The sequence below is a fragment of the Danio rerio genome, chromosome 5 (assembly GCF_052040795.2).
Source record: "Danio rerio strain M-AB ecotype USA chromosome 5, GRCz13ab, whole genome shotgun sequence".
In the NCBI taxonomy this organism is placed as follows: Eukaryota; Metazoa; Chordata; class Actinopteri; order Cypriniformes; family Danionidae; genus Danio; species Danio rerio.
The window spans coordinates 63,996,672-64,024,158 of record NC_141025.1 but is presented as its reverse complement, the minus strand read 5'-3'; the positions used below and the strand labels follow the sequence as shown (position 1 = coordinate 64,024,158).

At 36.4% G+C, this 27,487-nt stretch overlaps 2 protein-coding genes across 12 annotated transcripts; one reads left to right on the top strand and one right to left on the bottom strand.

The window, feature by feature from the left end:
• The first annotated feature begins 1,555 nt into the window (after nt 1-1,555).
• Nucleotides 1,556-15,747, top strand: crfb12 (cytokine receptor family member B12). Of its 3 annotated transcripts, none has more exons than XR_015490549.1 (9): nt 1,556-1,782; nt 1,947-2,042; nt 3,667-3,796; nt 6,795-6,979; nt 9,578-9,726; nt 9,976-10,123; nt 10,551-10,690; nt 12,244-14,008; nt 15,026-15,747. XR_015490549.1 is itself a non-coding variant. In NM_001040353.1 (8 exon segments), coding segments are annotated over 7 exon segments (1,746 nt in total). In that variant the 5' UTR covers nt 1,581-1,782; nt 1,947-1,981; the 3' UTR covers nt 13,177-13,838.
• bicdl2 (BICD family like cargo adaptor 2) lies at nt 15,723-27,487 on the bottom strand. Of its 9 annotated transcripts, none has more exons than XM_087252858.1 (12): nt 27,403-27,471; nt 26,804-26,843; nt 26,483-26,629; nt 26,076-26,387; nt 23,784-23,999; nt 21,533-21,649; nt 20,976-21,122; nt 18,208-18,354; nt 17,917-17,991; nt 17,744-17,826; nt 17,478-17,592; nt 15,731-16,085 (listed from the first exon to the last, which is right to left on the bottom strand). In XM_087252858.1, the coding sequence occupies exons 4-12, from the start codon at nt 26,337-26,339 to the stop codon at nt 15,909-15,911; spliced, it is 1,341 nt and encodes a 446-aa protein (XP_087108984.1). In that variant the 5' UTR covers nt 26,340-26,387; nt 26,483-26,629; nt 26,804-26,843; nt 27,403-27,471; the 3' UTR covers nt 15,731-15,908.

Sequence of the window (27,487 nt, the reverse complement as noted above, 5' to 3'; positions counted from 1 at the left end):
CTTCCTTCAATAATTTGCACCTTCCGTACTTCGTTAGTTTGGTCCTTTTTTCTTCCTTAGGTCCTTTCTTCCTTCCTTTGTTCCTTAGTTTGTTCAGTCCTTCCTTGAATCCTTCATTCATTAGTTCGGTCCTTCCTTTTTCCTTCGGTCCTTCCTTCCTTCCTTTGTTGCCTAGCTTGTTCAGTCTTTCCTTGAATTCTTCCTTCTTTTATTTGGTTCTTTCTTCATTAGTTCGGTCCTTCCTTCATTCTGTCCTTCCTTTCTTCCTGCCTTCCTGTTTGTTCAGTCCTTCCTTGAATCCTTCCTTCATTCATCTAGTCCATCCTTCTTTTATTAGTTCGGTCCTTCCTTCCTTCATTAGTTTGGTCCTTCCTTCGTGCAATTCTTCCTTTTTTCCTTCCTTAGTTTGTTCAGTCCTTTCTTGAATCCTTCCTCCATTAATTTGTTTCTTCCTTCCTTCATTAGTTCAGTCCTTTCTTTTATTCAGTCCTTCCTTTCTTCTTTCCTTCCTTAGTTTGTTCAGTCCTTTCTTGAATCCTTCCTTCATTCATTTGTTCCTTCCTTCTTTCATTAGTTCAGTCCTTCCTTTTTTTCGGTCCTTCCTTCCTTCATTCCTTAGTTTGTTCAGTCCTTCCTTGAATCTTTCATTTATTTCGTCTCTCTTTCCTTCATTAGTTTAGTCCTTCCTTCTTACCTTCGGTTCTTCCTTCCATTCCTTGTTCAGTCCTTCCTTCATTCGGCCCATCCTTGTATTCTTTATTCGTTCCATTAAGTGATTAAGGCTGTTTGGTGATTTCAGACATTATACAGTCGACATCCTACATTTTCTCATCAGTGACATGCAGTCCATAAACAGTTCCTGGGTCATTGCGTGTAAAGATTTTGGACATCTTCTTGGACATTTTTAATGCTTCCAAAAGGTTTGCTGCATTTTTAAAGCGCTCAACTTGAGGTTGTTTAATATGATATGATTTACTGATTTACTTTCTATGTGCGATTTGATTGGACAGCAATTGCAGGACTGATTTTTCTACTTTAGCCAATCACCATAGACAAGAAAGAAATAAGTAGTGACTGCAGGTTGAAGGAAAATAGTAAAGTAAAAGTACCAGTACGGCACTAAATGTGTACTCAAGGGAAAGTATAAGTACACATTTTTAAAACTATTTAGCAAATTTTTAATAAAAAAAAAAAAGTTAGTTTACACAGCTTACCACAGTGGACTAGACCAGCAATATTCTGGCAGATGCCCTTCCGGCTGCAACCAAGTACTGGGAAACATCTTCTATCAATATTTATTTCAAAAATAATTTATGACTAAACTGTCCATTTGTCACAAGGCTTCTGTTATTAATGTTCATGACAGCATAATTGCATTTCGGTATGTATGAACTTATCAGGTATACCGTGTTTGCAGCAGGTGAATTTAGGGTGGCGATTGATGAGGGCAACAAGTGAGATTCCATTCTGAAGACTGGAACAACCTGTTTCCATGTTTTACGTAAAGGGGGGAGGGGCTTAAGTCCCAAATACTGCTTTAGATCTGTAAAGCTGCCTGGACTTGTTTGATGTATTGTCAGTGTAAACTTGAGGATAGTTCTTCTGCCATTGTCACTACTGTTTATCATTTAGACAAAGAAACGCTTATTTCTTAGTCATACAAGTGAGTCGACTTTGTCTTCAATCACTTGTTAAAACCCTCACTATAGCTGCAAGTATTTAAGATGGGTCTGCTGTCTTCAGGACTCGTGGTTTTGTAGAAACAAGGATGAATTCGTTGTGGTGAGTGACTTTTATTGAGCTTTATTAGTAAATTGGGGTTTTTTCAGATTGTTTTTCTGCCTCTTCGAGTGTAAAATTGATAGCAACACACTATTCATTCTATTTTGCATATTTCTATTTACAGCATGTTGTGTTGTTATGTACTGCATAATGTTTTTTTGCAGGGGGAGATTGATGATTGCCATGATCTGATGCCACAATGACTGGTTTTCTGACCTGCATGTTTACATTGCTGCTGATATGTCTGATACCATGTAAAGGTACTTTTTGCATATGGAAAATGGTGACCTCCATTCCTAATGTCATCATAATATAATTACATACTTTTTGTTGCACTCTTACACCTGGATTTTGTCATTACACTTAAAAAAAAAAGGATATTGGCTGTTTGTTCAAACTACTTATCTAAAATAATCTGAAAGACCACTATTCTTTTTTTTTTTTTTTTTTTGGAGGGACAACTTCATTGTTTTATGTTCAATCCCCTCAAAATTTTAAAAAGTAATAAGTTAACTTAATTCCTTCATGTTGTCCCAACTCAAATTGATTTTCATGGTACCCAGTATTTTTACAGGGCTGATTAAGTTAACAAATTTAAGCTGATGGAACATAAAATAATTAAGTTCTCCCAAACAAATCTCAAGAATTGTGCCATTTCAACTTATTTTAGAGAAATATCTTGAGCATGAAACAAAAAAAAGTGGATTGAACATAAAACAATTAAGTTGTCCCAAACATCTAAACAATTGTGTTGTTTCAGTTCATTTTAGATAGGTAGTTTGAGCAAAAAGCAAAAAGCAAAAAGCAAAAACATGAGTGTGGGTCACTGTCCACATCATATTAAATGTGCAAAAATGACTTTATATACTGTACACAGAAGTCAAATTAAAGGCAAGTAATGTGCCTCATGTTTCAGATATCCTTAATGGATTCAAAATGTTAAAAAAAGGTTTGATTATGGATTATCGATTGATCTTTATTGTTGGGTATAGAAAACTTTGCCCACTGAAATTTTTTAGGGTCATTTTCTTTTTACATTCATAAGGATTGTATATAATTAGCATATCTGTGTCTTTTACATCAACTCAAATGTTTAAATGATAATACTTTTAACTGTTAGCAAAAATAACAAACTGTTTAAAATTATTTCCTAAGTGCAGTTTAAACATAAAAAATGTCAAAATAATAATTATTGTCAACCAATTAGGTACTGATTATTATAATGATCAAAAGTTATGCAAAACAAACAATTAAAACTGACAATTAAAACAATTAAAAGTTAAATCTTAGCTGAAGAAGATTAAACAACTCCAAAAACTCTGTTTAAAAAACAGTTTTATTTTTTTTTAAAAAAGACATCATCATTCAGCATAATGTATATTTATGTTTAAATTAAACAATGTATTAAACGATATAAAATATTTAGAAGAATAAATGATAACGCTTAATTTAATTATTTTTAATCAATAACAAACATGAAGTTTGATGAAGGCTAGTGTATAAAAACGTATTAAAAACTAATAAAAATGTCAAAGAGAATTAATTAATCTTTCAGGGTAGCATTGTGACATCTAAAAAGCCATGTCATTAAATATTCTAAATATGCATGACAAGATTTTCTGGTATACAACTTGTTACAATGAGTCACATTTCAAATGGTGTATTGGTGAAATGGTGAATGGTGAAAATCATGGTCAAAATATATGATCGTCACCATTTTTTAAATAAAAACTCAATATAAAGCTGTATTAAGCTTTTCTAGTTTTGATGCTTGAAACTTTTTTGATGCTTTTTTGTCTTAGACTAATTGGGTTGAATTGAATTGAACTGAATTGAATTGAATTTTTAATTAAATGCAACAATGCCTTTTTTCTTCACTTACAGCAACGCTTTCTCCTCCAGAGGTCCTGACTGTAGGATTATTGGATTTTAAGGCTACAGCTGAATGGCTTCCAGGACAAGGAAATCCTCCTGGAACCAGATATACATTGGAGTTCATACATGCACAAAACATGTAACCAGACTTTAAAACACTTTTTTAAGTAATATTTCACGCTGCACCGACCATCCAGACCAATGTCAGACTACAGTTTGTCACTTGTCAGGCGGTCCATGAGTTGACAAATTTAGATTGAACATTAAGCAACAAACAGAGCCCTGACCTTAAACACTGATCCAGCAAGATCAGTTGTGTTGATGCAGCGTGAATTGGTGTTAACTATTTTTTACTTAAAGAGTTAGATCAATCAAGATTTAAACTTTGTCATTAATTACTCACAGTTATATTGTTTCAATCCCTGACACCTTCCTTCATCTTTATGTAACGGAGGCCAGCTAGCAAAGTGCTATGCAGGTAAACCTCACTCCTCTTTTCTCTGAAGGTGCTCTAGTGACAGACGCTAGTGGCCATGGTCTTGTTAGAGCAACCAAATCTCACACAAAGAATCGATGGTTCGACCCCAGCTCAGCAGGTTGGGTGCAGTAAGAGCGGTGGGTTACATTCAGAAGACAGATTAAGATATTTTAGATGAAATTCAAAAGCTCTCTCATCCATCATAGACAGTAATGGTCTCAAAGTCCAGAAAATATTGCCAAAACATTTAGCTTCATGTTTTCATCCAAAGATGCAAATTAAACTTATGAGCCAAACTGAAATATTGCATAAAATGCATTGGCAAATGAAGCACCGTTTCCATTTAATGAGTCAAAAAGAACAAAATCATCCCTTCCTGATGAACTAAAATTAAAAATTAAAATTAAATTAAAAAAAAAAAATTAAAAATTTAAATTAAAAAATTAAATAAAAAAAAATAATTAAAAAAAATTGAATTTGGGCAAGCAGTGGCGCAGTAGGTAGTGCTGTCGTCTCACATCAAGAAGATCACTGGTTTGAGCCTCGACTGGCGTTTTTGTGTGGAGTTTGCATGTTCTCCCTGTGTTCGCATGGGTTTCCTCCGGGTTCTCCGGTTTCCCCTACAGTTCAAAGACATGCAGTACATGTGAATTGGGTAAGCTAAAATTGTCTGTATTGTATGAGTATGAATGAGTGTGTATGGGTGTTTCCCAAAGTAGGGTTGCAGCTGGAAGGGCATCCGCTGCATAAAACATATGATGGATAAGTTGGCGGTTTATTCCGCTGTGGCGACCCCTTATTAATAAAGGGACGAAGTCGAAAAGAAAATGAATGAATGAATGAAATTGAATTTGCGCCAGTAGAAGCCACTCTGGGATTTTTTTATATAACAAATAACTTGCTGACAAAACATAATGAACGTGTGGTGGCTTTTTCCATTATATACAATTTCTTATCAGATAAAACGTTTATCCTGCTTAGTTGTGTACATATTTTTTGTATGCATATTTTCAGTGTATGCTAATCTTGGCATTTTAGTGAAGCATTTTTTTTGTATTTCTAATCATTTTTTTCTGATAAAACCATAGCTAGGGATTCAACTGTAATTAAACAAAGCTCCAAGGACAATTTTGTGCACCGATAAATGTCAATTTAAAACTATGTTGTTCACCTACACTCCCTTTATTATGTAGACCTGTCTGATTGTTACCTCAAGTTTCTAATCAGCCAATTACTTGGCAGCAACACAATGTATTTAGGCATGTAGACATGGTCAAGGCGATCAGCTGCAGTTTAAACCAAGCATCAGAATGGGAAAGAAAGGTGATTTAAGTGATTTTGAACGTGGCATGATTGTTAGTGCCAGACGGGCTGGTCTGAGTATTTCAGAAATTGCTGATCTACTGGGATTTTCATGCACAACCATTTCTAGGGTTTACAGAGAATGGTCTAAAAAAGAGAAAATATCCAGTGAGCGGCAGTTCTGTGGGCGCAAATGCCTTGATGATGTCAGTGGTCAGAGGAGAATGGCCAGACTGGTTCAAGCTCATAGAAGGGCAAAGAGCATCTCTGAATGCACAGCATGTCCAACCTTGAGGCGGATGGGCTACAGCAGCAGAAGACCACACCGGGTGCCACTCCTGTCAGCTAAGAACAGTAAACTGAGGCTACAATTTGCACATGTTCACCAAAATTGGACAATAGAAGATTGGAAAAACGTTGCCTGGTCTGATGAATCTCAATTTCTGCTGCCACATTCGGATGGCAGGGTCAGAATTTGGTGTCAACAACATGAAAGCATAGATCTACCTTGCATCAACGGTTCAGGCTGGTGGTGGTGGTGTAATGGTGTGGGGGATATTTTGCTGGCACACTTTGGGCTCATTAGTACCAATTGAGCATTTTGTCAATGCCACAGCTTACTTTAGTATTGTTGCTGACCATGTCCATCCCTTTATGACCACAGTGTACCCATCATCTGATGGCTATTTCCAGTAGGATAACGTGTCATGTCATAAAGCGTGAATCATCTCAGACTGGTTTCTTGAACATGACAATGAGTTTACTGTACTCAAATGGCCTCCACAGTCACCAGATCTCAATCCAATAGAGCACCTTTGGGATGTGGTGGAACAGGAGATTTGCATCATGGATGTGCTGCCGATACATCTGCAGCAACTACGTGATGCTATCATGTCAATGTGGACCACAATCTCTGAGGAATATTTTCAGTACCTTGTTGAATCTATGAGAAGGAGGATTAAGGCAGTTCTGAATGCAATAGGTGGTCCAATTCGGTACTAGTAGGGTGTACCTAATAAAGTGTCCAATAAGTGTGTGCCATGTTAGCTGAAGGTGCGAGTTTGTTAACAATTAGTAACAATTACTACATCTCTCATATAATCAAAGTTGAACCACTGAAGTCACATGAAATTTTTTTGGTTCCTTTTCTGGACTGAACATCTCAAGAACATTGCTGTCTATGGAGGGTCAGAGAGCTCTAAAATATCTTAAATTGAAGGTGAACCAAGGTCTTAGGTGTTTGGTAAGATAAGAAATTAATGATAGAATAATAGGTTATCTAATCTGCTATTGTGAAATAGACTTATAAAAATGCTTTGGTGCACTCATAAAGGCATTTACAATTTTTTTTGTGTAGGTCTGGAGGAAAGTGGATTGGGTCTCCAAAATGCACTGACATAGACTTGCTGAAATGTGAACTGAACTTTGACAAGCCACCTTTTGACCTCCATTGGAATTATTTTTTGAGAGTCAAGGCAACATTTAAAGGGACAAGCTCAAACTGGACAACTACAACAAGCTCCTTCCAGCCATATGGAGACAGTAAGTTCAGATATGTATATTATAGGAAACTATTAGAATTTGGGCCAGATTCACAAAACAGGACACTCTTTACAATAAAGCTTTAGAAGAGGTCTTTTTTTTTGCAATGACTTTTGAAAAAGAACTGAAGAGTTCAGACGCAAAAGCCTCTAAATGCCATCTGAAATGTTCTTCTAAAATGAGGATTTTTCTGAGCCTTCTGTGAGTAGTTACAGTCCTTTCACCTTTATAGAGATTAATAGGTTGTTATTTATTGCCTTAATAGTTAAATAACTGAAAACTTCAACTTTTTTTGTCGTTTTTTGCTTTGGTGAGCTGTTTCAAACTGCCAAAAACTCTAAACAGACTTAGTTTAGGCCATGAATGGTTTATGAAGTTTATTCATAAACTAATTTCGATAGGATCACATGCTTATGATTTATCACGGCCAGTCTCGTATTTGCTTATCACTATCTTCCAATCATATGAGCCCTAAGCTACTATAAATAACCACAGTTTTCAGTCCATTTTTATCTTCGCTTCCGCCCGTATTCTCCACCTTTACCTCTGATCGGGCGGCACGGCGGCCCAGTGGTTAGTACTGTGAGCCCCACAGCAAGAACACTGCCGGCCCTGGTCCCACCAGGGTGGTGGCCGTTTTTGTGAGGAGTTTGTATGTTCTCCCCATGTCCGCGTGGGTTTTCCCCGGTTTCCTCCCACCATCCAACGACATACAACATACATAACAATCAAGCATTTTTCTAACCCCTTTTTGTTCCCTTAGCTATCGCAGCCGGGGAGTTCTGAGATCCACCGAGCTCAGGCTCCCCTCTCGCTCTGCCAACGGGAGGAAGCCCCGGGCTCGAGGATCCTTTGAGCTCGAGGCTCTCTCCCGGGACAGCATGCCAAACAAGCTTTTTATAGATCATCAGCTAAGTGTGAACTCTTGAAAGAAGCTTTTGTGGATTAAAATAATTTCATGGATGTTAAAGTTTCTTTCTAGAACCATCCAAGCCAAAAATGTTTAGGAATGCGATTAGCATAGTGGAGTCCAATAATAGTTCAGCACTGACAATGTACACATAGAAGAACACAGACAAAGCAAGATTATTTCCATAATAGCCAATCTACAGTCATTTCACTTTTAAAGAGATTAACCGGTTTTATTCATTGCCTTTATAGTGAAATAAAATTAACATATAGAGGCTGAGAAAATACGGCACTTTTTAAATCTGAACTCTTTAAGTATTTTTGGTTGCTATTTGCTTTGGTGAGTTGTTTCGCACTGGCAAAAACTCAAAACGAACTTAATTTAGGCCTGATTTTATTCAAAATGACGTCATTTCAAGAGTCCCAGAGCCATAAATTATGTCAGAACTTTATTTTTGTTGGGTGAACTATCCCTTTAACAGTTCTTTAAATAACTTTTTAAAATCAATCTTTTGTGGAATAAAATAATTCCATGGATGTTAAAGTTTCTTTCTGGAACCATCAATGCCAAAAACATTTTTGGCATTGCAATTAAGCATGAAAGTGGAGTCCTATAAAAGTTCAGCACTTCATCCAATGACAATATACACATAAACCAACACAGACACGGCAAGATCATTTCCATAATAGCCAATTTACAAATATTTCACTTTTCATGTCTTAACTTAATCCTGACAGATGTTATGTAATGTGTATTTATATAGCGCATTTATGGTGTATGGCCATACACCCAAAGCACTTCTTAATCATGAGTTGAGGTGATGCAACATCCACCTGGATGATGCAATGGCAGCCACAGGACAACAGCGCCAGTGTGCTCACCACACACCAGCTATAGGTGAATTGGAAAGACAGTGATAGAGCCAACTTGGTGGATGGGAATGAAGGCCGATGTTGAAAATTTTGCCAGGACACCAGGGTTACACCCTTACTCTTTATGAAAAGTGCCATGGGATTTTTAATAACCACAGAAAGTCAGAACCTTGGTTTAACGTCTCATCCGAAAGACAGCTCTCACAGAAACTATGATGTCCCCTTCACTATACTGGGGCATTAGGACTCACACAGTCCGCAGGTTGAGCAGCATCCAACAGCAACCTAATTTTCTCATGTGGTTTCCCATACAGGTACTAACCAGGTTCAGCCCTGTTTAGCTTAGTAACCGGTCTTGGGCTGCAGGGTGACATGGCTATCACCAAGATGACAAAAGAGGGATTTATGCAGTGGCTGAAGAAGCTCGAATGTGCTGCAAGTCAGAAAAACAGAAACAAATATACAATAAAAATATCGGGATTAATTTGACAACACATGTAAATACAGAGACGCACTACAAGTTAGGAAAGCACATTCATATAGAAAAACACCATCTCCCAACATTTCCATTGCGATGTTTTTAGTGTGTTTCTGTAGTGGTGAGAATTTGCGTGTGTGTGTGTGTTGTGAAATTGATGAAAATGTTTTCACAAGTTGTTAGCATTTTTCTATATACATGTGTTTTCTTAATTTGCAGCACGTGTGAGCTCTCTCAGCCACCGTAGGTTTGCACTTGTGCCGGCTGTTGCAAATGTGGCACACCACTGTGTTTTTGTTCTTAAGTTTTAAAATAATTGTGTCTGGATTTTAATGCAGCTCGTCTGAGTCCTCCAGATGTAAAGATCTCAACAGACCAAATGTCCATTCAAATCAATTTTAATCACTGGCTGGAATCAAATACAAGGACGAAACCACTGGACTACCTGCTTTCTCTTTTCGAGAACAGTCCTGCAGGGGAAACAAAGGTAACAACCTATTCAGGGGCGTAGCAACCAGGGGGGACGGGGGGGATATGTCCCCCACACTTTTAGAGACAGACCATTTAGAAACAGGCAATTAAGAATGTAAACCTTTGGATTTCATACAGCTGACCCCCCCACCCCTAAACCTACTCAATTTTGTAATGTAGCACCATTGTTATTACAGCCAATTAAAAAAAAATCACACTTTAGAAGGGATTGCTTTGACAATTAAATGTTATTTTCTTTATTTAGTTTGTAGCTGTGATATCAACCTCAAAATCCCCGTATGTTTTCCATGATGTGCCATCCGGGAAGAACTATTGCATCAGTGTTTCCGCCAGTCATCATCAGGCCTCAAAGAACAACAACTTCAACACCACCAAATGTATCTTTCTGTTAGGTATAATAGATATATTTAATTCATTAATGCATTAAGTAAGTCCAAAGGAATATTGGAAATAATTTAAGCTTACAGAAGAATTTAAGTGATTTGGGCATTTGTTTTGAACTTTATAATTATCAAAGAATCCTCTAAAAAGTGTACTTTCCTCAAACATATTAAATAATGTTGATGATAATAGTAATAAATGTTTCCCAAGCAGCAAATACTTGAGTACTGACGCTGAAAATCCAGCAATTTAAATTATTTATATATATATTTAAGTTGAAAACTGTTCTTTTAAATTGAAATATTTCACAATATTATAGTTTTAGCTAAATTTTGATCTACTAAATACAGTCTTGTAGGTCAATAAATTTGACTTCAATCCTGCTAAACTTGTAGTATGTGTATGTGAACTCATCTATATGCTTGTTTTTCTTTTTAGATTCTACTAGAGGCGTTGTGCTAATAGTTGGCATTGTGGCTGTGCTGGTGATTATGTTTTTAGCTGGGATTTTATTGTTTTTTGTTTGTTTTAACCACATCAAGCCCAACATCAAGAAACTACGCGTTCCATCAGCCTTGGTATGTACTTCAATTCTGGTTAAGCAAAAGTTGAATATAAATGCAGTTTGAAAAGTTAAAAAACAACTTCATAGAACAAAAAGGGTTTAATACTTTCATACTAACACCATCTCACTGCAATTCAGAACTTTTTGATTTAGTGGCTAATTCGAATGGGATCTTACTTGTACAATTTAGTACGGTTTGCTTATCCGCCAATGAAGGTTGGGTTTAGGGGTGAGGTTTGGTGCCATGGCTCCTTTTAAATATCCTACATCTTCACATGACTAAACTCATACGAATTAGCCACTAAACTGACAAAACATAAAATAGTCACATTTCCTTGTGAGATCAGGCTGTTTTGTTTTTGTTTTTGTTTTTGTTTTCACATACATTTATTATCTATATGTACTGTAAACCCCAATTTGGACAGGGGCAGTTCACCCCCCAAAAAACTATTTTCTCACTCTAAAGTGGTTCTAAATGTCCATGAATTTCTTCTGTTAAACAGAAAACAAGATATTTAGAAAAATATTGGGGGAAAAAAACATTGACATCCAGGGACAAACATTCTATGGAAGTCAATGATTAAATTTCTCAAGGGGTGTCCAGATTCGGTCACGTGATCAGAAATCGGCCCGATCATGCAGTTTCAGACTCGAAATCGTACGTTACCTCCTGATCAGGACTCGAATATATATATTATTCGAGTATACAATTAAACCCAAAGCATTAAAAAGGAACACAAAAACATAATGTTGTAGACCCATTACAACACTTGTGTTTCACTTTAGGGTGAAAGATTTTCCTACAGATTTTTCAACATGTTCAAATTATTCATGCAGATTTGCAGTGTAGAAATACTGAACAATAATAGCAAATATATTAATTATTGAGAACATTTACATGGACACCAATAATCCAATTTTATGCGATTAAGACAATACTCTGATTAGGAGTCTACCATGTAAAAATACAGTCATGTAGGACTTTTTGCTGTTTTGTGACAGGATTTCATACACACACGGCTGTTTTACACTATTCTCTGCACCTAATAAGTCAGTAAAGGACCACAGACACACGTACACATCGCGAAATGTGTTTTTTTTTTCCCCTATACATGCGATATCAAATTCCATTAAAATAAGACTCTACCAGCATTTCATAATCACATCCAATATTTTGTTTGTCACGGGGGCATGCATGAAATGTTCCTAAATGACAGTGAAAGTGCCAAACTGCAGTACAAAGTCGACAAATCAAAAATGAAAATTACATGAAACTCCGGAGGAAATGTGTATAGCGTGGTGACCCAGTGACATTAATCGAGTTATATGCTATAACATGTAAAACGGAATCATGAAAGGTACATTCCTCATGTAAACACCTTGATCATATTATTGTCTTATTCAGATTAAAGCAAATAATTTGAATACTAATGTCCATGTAAACGTAGTCATTGTTAGGTAACACAATAGGATCTTATTGTGAAATGTTACCAAACAGATCAATGCAATTCAGTGTAGAGGTTACTTAAAATTTATAATGACACAATGCTTCTTCATCCTTTGCAGCTCAATGTTTCGAAACCTTGTAGGGTCCTACCGCTAATCCCTGAGGCATTCCAAACGATTTACCAAACACTGACCTGGCCAAAAACAAATATGAACCCAGAGGAGCGAGAGTTGGCATCAGACGACGACTCTAATAATGAATACCTTGAGAGGGGAAATTTTGCAGTTAACTCCTATTCCGTCACCAATATTAACCTGCCAGAGGAAGCAAAGACATCAAATAAGTACACACTTGCTACTAATATGGAACAGAGCGATGGAAGTGGATTATCGGAAATGGATAATGACAGTATGCATTCAGGTACCTCAGAATCTTGTCGTTCAAGATCATCTGAAAAGCTACAAATGAGTATTATTGATACGCATGAGGAATACAGGCTGGAAACCGTTTTTTTGGAGGAAACTCTATCCTGTGCTTCTATCATTAATAATGAAAGAGAACTGTCAGAGGAGGAGAAAGTGAACGAGGAGGATATGGACCATGAGGACTACGATTCTGCATCAGAAGATGACTTTAAAGATGAATACATTCAGAGGGAAAATTTTACAATTGACCCATATTTTATTGCCAGTCTTAACCCTTTAGATGAGGCTGAGATATCAAATCCCTACACAATTGCTGCTGATTTGGAGCAGAGCGATGGAAGTGGATTATCTGAAATAAATGTTGACGATATGCATTCAGAATCTTGTACTTCAAAACATTCAAGTTCATCAGAAAAGCTACGAACAAGTATTATGGATACGCTTGAGAAATATGAGATGGAAATCTGTTTTCCAGAGGAAACTCCTTCTTGTTCTTCTAGGGATAATTATGAAAGAGACCTGCTTGATGAGCAGAAAGAGAATGAGGAGGAAATGAATGTATTGTTGCCTGAAAATGTCTTAGAAGGTGGCTATGAGCCAAGACATAATAACAAATATGAAGTATAAGGTAAGGATTTAAATAAAGGACAAACTTCCAAATCACTAAGGCCTTTAAAGAGAATCTACATATCCCAAGCCTTCTTTGAAAGGGGGAATCTGAAACCAAATCCAAGCAAAAAAGTATCCAATTTTCTTCGGAGCAACCAAAGTACACATAAAAAGGAGAATAAGACTTGAGCAGACACTGATGTAGAAACAAAACACAGGGTTATTTATACCTAGAGAGAACTGTTCATTAACATCACCATTGGTCTCAGGGGTAGCCATGATAAAAATGTGAACTTCAAGAACTTTCAGAACTTTTGGGCCATCCAGGAATCAAACAAAAACAGAAGGAACTCTGAACCTAAGCATTGCTTGTTGATGGCCACTTTGTCACTGAGTGCCCAGCTTTGAGTTGAGGTACTATACTCTTCAAAATAAAAGGTCTTCATTGGAATATATGGGTTTACGGAGAAGCTGAAACAACGTTCTTTTGTGTTTCTTTGTCAAACCAAAGTAGTTTTTTCATGGCGTTTTGTAGCCTTTGTGTTTTTCATGGCATGTGCATTATACATATGCCTACTTACTGTAGCACTGTGACTGCACTTTCTTTACAATGTCACTGTGATGCCGCAGCTTGTCAACTGACTGACCATCTGGTCAATAAATGGCCGTTCAGACTTTGATAATGGACTCCAGGTGCTACATGAAGCAATTTATAATGCAGTGCGTCATTTAAGATATCTTTGTTGAACATCCTATTTAATGGGCAGCACGGTAGCTCAATGGGTAGCATGATCATCTCACAGCAAGGAAGATGCTGGTTCAAGCTCCAGCTGGGCCAGTTGGCATTTCTGTATGGAGCTTGCATGTTCTCCATGTGTTCGCATGGGTTTCCTCCAGGTGCTCTGGTTTCCCCCACAGTCCAAAGGCATGCGCTGCAGGTGAATTGAATAAAACTAAATTGGCCGTAGTGGATATGAGAGTGTATGGATATTTTCCAGTAGAGGGTTGCAGCTTAAAGGGCATCTGCTGTGTAAAACATGCTGGGTAAGTTGGTGGTTCATTCCGCTGTGGCAATCTCTGATTAATTAAGGGACCAAGTCAAAAGGAAAATCAATGAATGTCATACTAAATGTACATCTGTTGTGTAAATACATTTACATGAAGTGGGGTAAATTCTGAGGTTGCTAGAGTAAAACAAATGTTCATTCATTCATTCATTTCCTTGTCGCCTTAGTGCCTTTATTAATCCGGGGTCGCCACAGCGGAATGAACTGCCAACTTATCCAGCAAGTTTTTACGCAGCGGATGCCCTTCCAGCCGCAACCCATCTCTGGAAAACATCCACACACACATTCAGACACCTAATTCACCTGTACCGCATGTCTTTGGACTGTGGGGGAAACCGGAGCACCCAGAGGAAACCCACACGAATGCAGGGAGAAAATGCAAACTCCACACAGAAACGCCAACTGAGCCGAGGCTCGAACCAGCGACTCAGTGACCTTCTTACTGTGAGGCGACAGCACTACCTACTGCACCACTGCTTCGCCTAAAACAAATGTTAATTAGTCTTTTTTTATTGTTGTTTAATGGACAGTTGCACTTAAACTTCATTTGAAATATTTTCTCAGATTTTTTGAACAGTTTTAAGCTGTAAAAGATCTGATGGTAAATGGTGGTTACACCAAAAAAATAAATTTTATTTTAGTAATTGAAATTATCAACAGGAATGCACGGTGGCGCAGTATCACATTCGCCTCACAGCAAGAAGGTCGCTGATTCGAGCCCCAGCTGGGTCAGTTGGCATTTCTGTATGGACTTTGCATGTTCTCCCCTTGTTTGCATGAGTTTCCTCCAGGTGCTCCAGTTTTCCCCACAAGTCCAAAGACATGTGCTTTAGGTGAATTGGGTAAGCTAAATTGTCTGTAATGTATGTGTATGAATGAGTGTGTATGGGTGTTTCCCAGTGATTGGTTTCAGCTGAAAGGGCATCCGCTGCATAAAACAAGTTGGGGGTTCATTCCGCTGTGGCGATCCCTGATTAATAAAGGGACTAAGCTGAGAAGAAAATGAATGAAATTATCAACAGGAAAATACTATTTGGAAAAAGTATCCTTACAAGCGCTTAAAAACTGTTTTCCGTTCTCATCCTGGAATTGTAAACTGTGTGAATCATTACAACATTTGTTAAAGGAATTTGTTAAAATGGATATAGGAAACAGATAACACAATTGATACGAGCAATCATATGACGACAATTATTCACTAAAGTTTTATTATGTCAGGTTCACTTTCATGTTGTCTCCCTCCATATGAATGTGCTTTTGCGTTTTTTGTGAATGTTTCATAAGGTGCTACATTATATAATCAAATCTGTAATATTATTATCATATTGGGGTACACTTCCGTCTTTGTATATGACAGCTATTGAAGGCTTGAGAGTGGGAAAGCTATGTTTAAATAAAGAGTACTGACTGTAATGCTTAATATTGCTGTATTGGATGGTTAGGCCCTTTTTTATTATGGTTAAAAAAGATGAACCCCTCCAGTAAAAGACTGAGAAATACAATAATAAATGCTATCAGTTTATTTTTGTGTGTTCTTTTTTTAAAGTTACAAATAAATATTGAAAAATATAAATATGCAATAATGTGGCTATAAAGTACATACATTTGATTTCCTTCTATTTACAAATCAGAGTGATTTTAAAGATTACATGCCAACTGCCATTAAAGAAACCTCGCTTTTTGTCAGTCGCCCCCAAACAGAGAAGAGAAAAACCCTTTCCTTCCTTCTTCCCCACGGAGACGCAGTGACTTGGTGGTGCGAGTGCCTCTTTGAAAGCCTGTCCGTTCCTTGTTGTTTTCCTTTTCCTTCTCTTGCTGTTGGAGTTGTACCTGTTGACAGATCACCAAACGCATGTCCTCCTAGAACAGAACATTTTGGTCAATAAAAAAAAAAAAACAAGAGCTTTTCTTTATGCAGTAAATCATACATATTTATAAATTAATAAAACATGCATTGCATACTATAGATCAAGAGTGTCAAACTCAGGTCCTGGAGGGCCGCAGCCCTGCACAGTTTAGTTCCAAACCTGCTTCAACACACTTACCTGTAGGTCTCAAAAAAGCCTAAACGACTTAATTAGTTTGATCAGGTGTTTAATTAGGGTTGAAACTAAACTGGCCAGAACAGCAGCCCTCCAGGAACTGAAACCTGTGCATTAGAGGGTTCGCTAACTTAAGAATCTGTCATTCATTTCTCATCTAACCAAACACCCGAGACCTTGGTTCATCTCCAGAAGACAAATAGAGATATTTTAAATGAAATCTAAAGCCTGGTTTATACTCGATGCGTCTGTTAGTTCACTTGAGTGCACGCGGCGAATGTGACGTCATCACAGAGTTTGCAGAGGTTCGCTTTGGGTGCGCTTGGCATGATTTTTGCTAGCGGAGCGCATGTTTTTTTTTTTTTTTCTTTAAGTCGAATGAACAGTGCGCATGGCGCCACGTTTGAGTTAAATATGAAACATTTCGAAGACATTTTTTCTAAAACAGTACGACTGTACAGACATCTTTATGATTCGTGACCATAGAGATGACCAGATGACCAATAATTCTAATTATTCTTTTATTCTTTTTTTTTTTTATTCTATCCCAACCCTAAACCCAACCATCACAGTACTGTAAAAAATATTAAATATTGCTATAAAGTGTTACAAAAATGATGCTAAATTGATGGCGTATCCACAGATGTATCCTATCTAGTCTATACCATAAAACAGTAACATTGTAAAAATACATAAAATAATACTAAGTTCGAACCCAAAAGTCACACAGTACACAGTAATTATGCACGGTTCACTAAGCTACATGAGACAGAAATTTACTCTGACCCTGTCAGTCAAATGCAGATTCTCAAAACGCTTCTGATATGATCGATGCTTTGAATCGCTTTAGTCATGTGATCTGTGCGTTTCAAATCACTTTAGTCACATGACCTGGCTGTTTCAGATCATGCTTTGAAACACTTTCACATCGGGATCTCAACACTATGTCGAAACATCAGTTTCACGTTAGCCATCCCAACTAAGAGCTCTCTGACCCTCCATAGACAGCAATGTTCTTGAAAGAAACCAAACGTGGGCAGAGCAGTGCCCTGCAGGAACTAAGTTTGACACCTGTGCTATAGATAGACTATGACTTGCAACAAGAAAGTATTTGTGTCTCCTTTACAGTTTGTTCTTGGAAGAACTAAAAGGATTCCAAGACAAACCCCATGAGCACAAAAAAAGCCACAAATAAATACAAGTTACCAACCTGCCAAGACTCAACTTCTTGAGACAGTGCCACCTTGTGCCTGATGGTGTTCAGAAGCTGCTGGTTGAGAGCGTCACGCTCTTGCCGAGCCAAGATCATTTCCTCTTCCAAGGCTCTGTAGGTGAGAGGGAAGAAAAACATTGTGTTGACAAAACAAAAGCTGTCAGACTTTAATACAAAATCTCCTTCATTCATATCTTAGCTTATCACTTTATCTCTGGCATACAACAAAGAGAACAAACAAAGCTATTTGATTCAGTTCTTACTTGTAAGTAGGTTTGCCGGGACTGTTACGAAACAGCTTTACCTCCTCCCTCAGCCCTTCTAATTCAGTTTCTCTGGACTGTAGCTGACAAAAACAACAGACAAAACATCTCAAATGTAAGATAAAGACGTCACTCAGTCAGCTGTTGTGACGCCACTGTATTGTGCAGCTAACCTCTTTTTGTAGCCTCTGAATCTCTTCTTCTTTTTCTCGCAGAACAGAGGAATGAGCCAAAATGGTTTCTTTGGCCTGTTGGAGATCAAAATGAAACCCAGTTAGATAAGATGAAAAGTGTTCTGCCTGATCTGAAATTAAAGAGCTGGCTGATGAGAGAAACAAGCAGCTAACACGCTTAAAACCCAAACATTGTTGATCTTAAATTCATTTGAATTGTTGTCAAATTTTCTACAAGCTAAGTGGGTGCATGCACAACACCATTTGTACTAAGCCGGGATTGAAAGCTACCTGGCACTGTTGGATCTCACTCTGAAGGGACAAAGGGAAGCAGGTGGCCTCCCCCAGACTGGCCTCTTCTCCCAAGGCTTGAACCCTTTGCTGTAGGGTCCGGTTGACCGTACGCAGCTGAAACACAGTGCTGTGTTCCTGTTCCAGCTGTGAAAAAGCCAGAGACAGCCAGACTGAAACTCTCTAAGCATTGGCGAACTATGACCAGCATTTAAAGCTTTTTATACAGCATAGGCTGTCCTTTAGAATGAATAAAATTAAAGTGTATTTTTTAAAATAGTGTATAATGATAACAGTGAGATACTCTATATCCAGTGAAATTTTTAAGTGGGTTTAAAAGTACGGTCTACAGTTACAATATAAAACTTTGTGAGAAGCCTTCCTAACATATGCTAGAATGATTTTCGTTTATTTACTAATTATTATGGCTCATATGATGATTTAAAATGGTGCAATTAAGTCAATATTTAGGTGCTGTACATAAGTTTGATGCCCAGTGGTTGAACTAGGTATTGCAGACCCAGTTCAAAACAAAAGCGCAGGCTGCCAGATTGATGACTTTAACAAGAGTGTGCCTGACTGTCAAGCCTAATGGCTGATTTAAACCGTGTTCTAAATAAAAGCAACGGGATGTGAAAAAAGAATGTTTTCCATATTAAAAGGGGTTTTGTCCTAACAACACCTGAAATTTCTTATTTTAGAAACGGCTTCTATTTCTTCCAGCTAAACAACAGAAAACTGACAATGATAACCTCACGTAAACCTCCTGTGCTTTATTCAGTGTTAAATGCTAATAATGCGAGTTTGAACGCCATTTTACAAGACATTTATTGCCATACTATTGAAAGCAGCAGCAGATAGTTCACCTCAGCCCATGAAAATAAAATAAACAGTTTGATATTAAACTTTAGAATTGTGACTCAGTGCAAGCCAACACACATCAGTGATTCTGCATTTACATTTATTAATGTTAAAAAAGTTGAATGTGTATTCATTTGATTATAAACCTTACCATATTGTTGGAGTGCAGTCAGTGCACTATTCTGGGCTTCTGAATAGATGTAGTTAAATTTCTGTCATGTTTCATCTCGTGCAAACAGCCAAATTTCTTATCACTGCAAATCTTATAATGTAGAGCAGGGGTCACCAATCCTGGTCCTGGAGGGCCGGTGTCCCTGCAGGGTTTAGCTCCATCTTGGCTCAACACACCTGCCTGGATGTTTCAAGTATACCTAGTAAGACCTTGATTAGCTTGTTCAGGTGTGTTTGATTAGGGTTGGAGCTAAAATCTGCAGGACACCGGCCCTCCAGGAACAAGTTTGGTGACCACTGATGTAGAGTGTTGTTAGGACACGGGGTTACAATGTAACTTACTTATGTACTGTTTAAATTAGTAATATTTAGATTATCTGCTAATTAATAACCACCTCATGTGAAACTCTGAATCTGCAACTCATTTCTGAGTCTGCTACTATTCACCGGATGCTCGCGGATGCATACTTTGAGAGCCTTCCTGACTAACTGAATGAAATACGCTGTTTTCCACATACAGTGTTAGCAACCAATGGTGGCTAAACTAGCATTGGACAGGTTAAATAACCAAAACAAAGGGTCTGTCTTCTGGTGCGTAACTCACATTTTCAAAGCAGAATATCTGACTTTAGATTTTTTTTTTTTTCCAGATAAATAAGAATGTTCACTTGGCATGTTTTTGAAATATCTGCAAACATATTATGGTATTTTTATGCTTTAGAACTTACATACAGCAACTTCAAGCTAAATATGTTTACTTAGGAGAATGTGTGCAGCTGTGGGTAAACGGTTAACTTAGTTTTTTCTAGATCAACCTTTGCATGCAAAGTTTTACTAAATGTACTAAACAATTTTCAAATACATTTTCTAATCTAAACAAAAAATGCCCAAAAATTTATAAATAAATCAAAACTGAAAAACTGTATTGCCTCAGTTGTTATCTGATAAAAACTTAATTTTTGTGATATCATATTTGAAACTTGTTTTGAGATTTTTTATATTCCAAAATATGTTATAATAATTTAATTTTCACTTTTTATATGCTTTCTTTTTTCTTACAATGTCCAAAGCATTTACGCATTACAACTTTTTAAGCTTAGATGTTAATATATGTCTTTAAAAGGGGGTGACAGTTATCAGGTTTAAAACATATTTTTATGTTAGGATAAAAGGTCACTTTTGACCAATTTTATTTTTTCAAATCTTTAAAAGTTATTGTACATTGAAGCAGCTCTAGTGTTTAGTTCTTTGTGGAGGGGAACACTTTTTGGCTTAGCCTCATTTCACAAGTCACCTAAAAAGATAACCATTTCTTAATCCAACTTCTGTTATGATGGTAGCCTATCTGGGTTAGCTTAATGCAAGCACCCGGAGGAAACCCACACGAACATGGAGAGACCATGTAAACTCCACACAGAAATGCCAACTTACCCAGCCGGGGCTCGAGCCAGCGACCTTCTTGCTGTGAGGCGATCATGTTACCCACTACGCCACTGTGAGACCCATCAGCTAATTTATAAATAGTAAGATTCTTAAATTTTAGGTGACTAGTAAAATAAGCCAATTTCCACTTGAGTGGTCCACTTGTAGATGAGATAAAGCAGCTTTACAAAATTCTACAATCCAGTTTTGATGTTAAATACAATGTAGTTGTATGCCATATGTCAATTATTTTCAATCTCGCAATCTTCGCTCTGCTCTCCTGCCCAAATATTACATTCAGAAATGTTCCTCACCTCTGTTTCTTTATCTTTAAGGCTGGTTTGAAGCTCAATCGCCCTCTCTCTCAATCCATCCCTCTCCGATCTCAGCCGCTCATTGTCTTCTTGAGTTGACTTCAGTCGTTCATCCATATGAGTGCAACGCTCTTTCAAAACTCGGTTCTGTGATATACAATCAATTATGAAAAAGAAAAAGTAAATAAACATTTTACTGCATTATCTTGCTACAAATGAAAGTTAACAACCTCAAAACACCAGTCAATTTGTAATTTATGAAACTACTCCATATCTAAAAATATTGTAACCTCCACAGCAATGAATCACACCATTGATTTATTATAGGAATGCTGTACTTGTAGTTTTTTTGTTGTTGTTCAAAATGACAATTAAGTAAGTTTCAATTTAAAATTTAAAATGATTTTTATTTTCATTTGTATTTGATTTATTGTTTTATTTACATATTTGTTCTTTTTTTAGCAACAAAAACATCTGTGACTATATTGTGGTTATTAATAAAGTACTTCAAGTGATTTGCTATGCATTGCTTCTGTTGTGCATGTACATGTGAATACCTCTGCTTGCAGACTGTCCAGCCTAGCAGAGCTTATGGATTTGCTGAAACTTGTGTCCTCCATTTCTTCTCTCAAAGTACGAAGCTCAGTGCGCAAAGTATGCTCTAATGACACTGCCTGGAAAAAGAAAAGAGGTGAGGGGGTTTCATCAACCAATATTTCTGGGACAGTTTTTCACATAAAGCAGAAACCCAAACCTGCTGGTCTACATTCCAGAAGGCTATCTAACTGCATCAGTGTTCACACGTCACTTGACACATTTAACCAATTGATTTGAATGCTTTTAGAATGATGCGCTGGAAGTTAAAAGGTCATGAACTGAAATCCAAATTTCCTTAATTTCTTTTTATATAAAAGTCTATAAAAACATCCTGTAAGTTTCAAAACTCAAAATATCCTGGTTAAAACCACATCAAATGGTGCCACTTTTAATAATAATCCTGTTCAAACACGGAAAAGCAATAAATCTCATCTGGAGTTTTACTTCATTCATCTTTGACATGATTAGTAACCCGTCTGAAATGATAGCTCACAATTAGCATAAAAATCTGTAGTGCTACTGATTGTTTATGCTTGCTCTGAGTTATCATTTCTTTTGGAGTTTCGTTTGTACTACTACAGATTGTTTATGTTTGCTGTGGATATAATTTCAGATGAATACCTCATAACATGCCTTGATAATAAAATGCAGGAAAAAACTATGGTTATCGTAGCTGTAGTCACACTACAGGAAAGTGTCTTAAATTTTCTGACACTGCAGGAATTTAATTCGAGGGAAAGAATTGGTGAACATGTATATCCAACTATCAAAGACCACAGATTTAGGCCTAAGTAGTGATGGGTGTATTCGAAAGACTTCATGAGGCTTTGAATCGTTTGTTTCGAATGAGTGGTTTTGGAGCTCATTTCAAATAGGAAAGGGCACATGATTTCTGTGAAAAGGGCTTCATCACGTCATTACTGTTTCGAACATTTTAAAAATGTGATGGTTCTCCGCTTGGGGCGACTGGTGTAATATAAAATCCACAAGAGTCACACATTAAGATCTCCCCCAGTGGTGAATCAATGAAAAGGTTTAGTTCTTACCTGATATGTAATCAGTTTGTAGACGTTTTATAGAGACATGTGTAAAATGAAAACAAAAAATAGTCAATAGTCTCTTGTTGGCCAGTTTAGCAGAGCACACGATCGAACAAACAGTATAAATGTTATTAAAATGCATCAAAAAAAGACATTTAATATTTTAATGATATTACATGCCAAGCTAGGTGCATTTATAGGTTATTCTTTCAATTCAAAGTTCGCTATATGTTTAAAAGTACATTTTAATGCATGTTTTGCCAGTTTTTTTTGGTTGCACTTACATGGTTTTTACCATTTTTTGAACGCTTCGAACCTGTTAATCATTTTGCGAAGCAAATGTTTCTGAGCTTTGAAAAGCTTAAAGGATTATAGGAATCTTTTAGAACTACCCAAATTGGTCTCAGGTAGCAAAATAATGACTAAAATCCATAGTGGCACTAGTTTAAATCCAGCTTATATTGAAGTTTCTACACAGAAACTAAAATGTCTGGAGACAACAAGATTTTGTGAAGTGCCAGATTGTGGAAAAACTCTCTACTTTGCCTTCCTTCTGATCCAACTTTTAAAATGAACAAATAAACGTTCCATTTAAGTTTATATCAGTTACAACTTGACCTATTATTGACTAAATTTTACTGGGGATACATCTTTAAACAAGGTACAATTCAATGATGCTTATACGAAATACAAATATACTGAGTTTTAATATGCAGTATTACTAGTAAACTAGTGGTTTGTCTTTTATTACATACCAATTGATTTTGCTCAGTGTTTAAGAATCAAAATCTCAAGCTAAATCTCAGCACTGTCAATCTATGATGGACGTAAGCTGTCCAACACGCATGCAGAAGTTTAAATCAATGGACACAGATGTCCTTTCCAGAATCTGGAACCTCATCTCATCTCAGATGTTTTCTTTTTTTTACATTTTTAAGCTATAAACTAATCATACTGCACAAGTAAAGATTCACTTTTTCTCTTTTACAGTATGCAACTCAGATTCAGATGGTAAAAAAACAGGATGGGAAAATTTTGAATGGAAATCATTTCTTCCAAATTATGCTTTTGTAAAAATCTTAATAACATTACAAGTGGACCTCAGAGAACTGTGTGTAAAAAAAAAAAAGACTGTTCATGACATATCACTTTAAAGCTTCTGACTGGTCACCTCTGCCAGCTGTTCCACAAGTTTTTGGTTGTGGTTTGACAGCTGAATGAGCTGCTCGCTCTCCTCGCGCCGCCGGTCACGACCCTGAATGTGCTTCTGTTCCAACTGCGCACGTAACGCTGAGATGTCAGCCTGGAGTTCTGCTTCCCGCTGACTTGCCTCGAGGTCCCGCACCTCTAGACGGCGCTGCACCATATGTTTTTCCTGCTGCATAGCCTGTTGTACACACAAGAACAAACTATGTCTTAATTCACACACATTAAAGTGGTTCTTTATGCTAAATGTTTATTGTCAGGTTCTTGATGGGATTTTTTTTTTTCTGCATTTGCACCGAATGCTATAACAGTAAATATAGAGTTGAAGAAAAAAATATTAGCCCTTATGTTAATTAATAATTATTGATTCTGTAAACTATATCTCAAGTGATGTTTAATGCAGAAAAGATTTATTCATCATTTTTTTATCTAAAAGTATTAATAAGAAATTTCTAGTAACTTCTTTTGTTGTTGCCATGTTGACAGTATGTAATATCTTACTAGTTATTCTGCAAGATACTATTATTCAGCTTAAAGTTCAATTTAAAGGCTTAACTAAAGTATGTTAATTAGGTTAAATATGTTAACTAGGCAAACTAGGCAAGTCATTGGCCAACAGTGGTTTATGTAGCCAATTAAAAAGAAAAAACATTCTTAGGGGGGCTAAAAATATGGGCCATAAAATTATTTTATTATATATATATTAAACAAAATGTCCTTGTTCTTAAACATAATATGCTAAATATATATAAATTTCACTGGAGAGTTAATTTTGCCTTCAACTGTATCTTCTTAGCAACACAATAGGAGTTTTGTTATTTTAAGCCAAAATACCTTGGCTGGTTCTATTTACAGTTGAAGTCAGAATTATTAGACCCCCTTTGATTCTTTTTTATTTTTTTAAATATGTCCCAAATGATATTTAACAGAGCAAGGAAATGTTCACATTATGTCTGATAATATTTTTTCTTCTGGAGAAAGTCTTATTTTCTAGCAGTTTTTAAGCAGTTTAATTTTTTTTTAAACCATTTTAAGGACAAAATGATTAGCCCCTTTAGGCTATTTTTAATAGTCTACAGAACAAACCATCGTTATACAATAACATGCCTAATTACTCTAACCTGCCCAGTTAACCTAATTAACCTAGTTAAGCCTTTAAATGTCACTTTAAGCTGTATAGAAGTGTCTTAAAAAAAATTATGTATTGTGATCATGGCAAAGATAAAATAAATCAGTTATTAGAGATGAGTTATTAAAACTATTGTGTTTAGAAATGTGTTAAAAAAATATTTTCTCTGTTAAACAGAAATTGGGGAAAAAAACAGGGGGGCTAAAAATACTGACTTCAACTGTAATTCTTTTAGAGAATTAATTTCTTTTTGAATGCATCATTAACTGTAGAAGACTGTGTGTTTCCGCTGTTTGGGACCCTGAGGGACTAAACTGAAGGGTAAAGTAATAAATTAATGAATAGTGATAGAATTTTTTCCCATCACTCTCAATGAATAGACAGTTTAAAATATCTAAAACATTCTAAATATTTGTGTCTGTGATATTATTTCGTATAGCAACATAAAATATATTTTCAATAAAATATATGTACACAATTTGAACAATTTAAAAATAAATAATAAAAATAAATCTAATTGACCCCATACAATGTATCAGTAGTATACATCTGTAAAATATTAAACAGTTTTATTGCAATGATAAATAAGGTATAAAGCTTAAATTTATTTATTTATTGTGAGAGACATAGAGTAGTAGATATAACACGTTATAATGTTTTTAAGAAATTATATAATGATTTGAATTAATAATTAAGACAAATTTCCCTGCTTAGATAATAAATCAAAACATATCTCAATTATAGACATAAAAACAGCTTTTAATTAAGTTTGAGCTAAAGCTAACTACATTCCTTATTTGAGTTTAGACTAATCGAACAATATAGGGTATCAGAGATAATGCTCATTCACACCAAGAATGTATGTACTATGTGTAATAACTATATTGATTTTCACACTGGTGAGCGAAAATGTTTTGTTTATTTAAAACATGCGCTGCAGTTATATCATGTTATCTGCTGCTTTAAATATTTGAAGATTTATATCATGTCTCTGTGTCATTATCGCTATACAGTAACTGTTGACTTATCTATTCTAACAGAGTTACATTGATCATTAAAACCTTAGAGTTATCATTTTTGGTGTGAATGAACCTTTATAAAGCCTTCATCAGTCTTCATCATTCATACCTCCATCTCACTCTCCATCTGCATTATCTGAGAGGCCAACTCCTCGTTTTTCTCCAGCAAAGCTTGACCCACTTCCGCAGCCAAGATCAGGTCCTTTTCCAGCAAAGTAGGGCTTCTGTCATCCTGGGGTGAGGCCAGAAGATCATCCACTCCCATAGTAGGAGCCATGATCCGGTGGCTGGAGCCAGAGTGAGATGATGAAAAAGGGAAGAAAGAATCCTCCAGGATGGGAGACGGCAGGTTCTCCTTCTTAGAAGAAAACATTGGTTCGTTCCTTGAATTCACAGCAGAGCAGGACTCTTAATGACCGTCCTGGTATAGTCAAAAATACTCTATCAGCATCTCTCCAAATCTCCAAATTTAAGTCAAATCTGTCAACTTTTTTTTTTATAGTTCACTAAAAACACCTGTTTTATTGGTTTTGTATGCCCTTAAAAATATGATTAACACTAGTGTGTGTCACATATAGGGTGTATTGATGCAAAAAGTTCTTCGAAGGGTGGAAACATCAGTTGATTTGTTTGTTCTATCGTGATTCTTCCTTGTAAATCTTCCTAGGGACAAAAGCATGTTAGAACAGGTGACAATTGTGTTAGAACTCACCCTGATATTTATGACACAAAGCAAAAAGGTGTATTCAGTAGCAATATTTAATCCTCCTGGACTGTATAGAGCTTGGATTTCTTCTCTAAATGTGTGCTAGGAAACAACACATAATCCGGTATTACCTTTGGGCGTCTCTGTTGTCTAGCAGCTTCTTTTGTAGACCTGACCAACACAACAAAGTTTCAGTGTATGTTTCGCATTCCAGTAGTCATTCAAGACTCCTCGGTCGCAAGTGAATTAAGCCCTTACAATTGGCTAAAACAGGTTTTTTTGAAGATCACAGGTAACTTCTAAGACATAGGTGACCTGCTTAATGCTGCAATTTTACCACTTTACATATTTAGCATAACTGAAAATGGCTTTATTTCTGAAGTAAACAGAATGCTTTTCTGTCTGTGAACCATAATGGAAAAACACAGGCAAATACTTACATAATGAAATATATAAATTATATAAATAGATGCCATGTAAACCAAAACCTCTAGTTATGTTTAGTATTGACATGTTTTGGTATTGTATGATATTAACAGTATTGAATTAACTATTATATATGTAACCACAAACAACCAAACAGTTTGTCAGCCACAAACGACTAAACATGACTTAAAAGAATGTGTAATAATCAAAATAAGTTTCTTGTAAAGTCAGTATGGAGGCGTCTGCTGATAATATAAATGTCCCTTTTGACTATTGAGAACAAGTAAAGCTTTGTTTTTCCTACCTGGGAAGTTCCTGCTCCAAACTTAGCATGCAAGGTGACAGGGAGCTGAGGGAGGTACTACAGGTCGCCTTGGAAGCGCTGCTGC

Coding starts and splice junctions, on each gene's coding strand:
- bicdl2 (XM_087252859.1), bottom strand. CDS start 26,339: ATGTTTTCTTCTAAGAAGGAGAACCTGCCGTCTCCCATCCTGGAGGAT. Junction 17,593..17,743: donor CCCGGCAAACCTACTTACAA/GTAAGAACTGAA, acceptor TCTCACCTACAG/AGCCTTGGAAGAGGAAATGA. Junction 16,086..17,477: donor AAGAAGTTGAGTCTTGGCAG/GTTGGTAACTTG, acceptor GTTCTGTTCTAG/GAGGACATGCGTTTGGTGAT.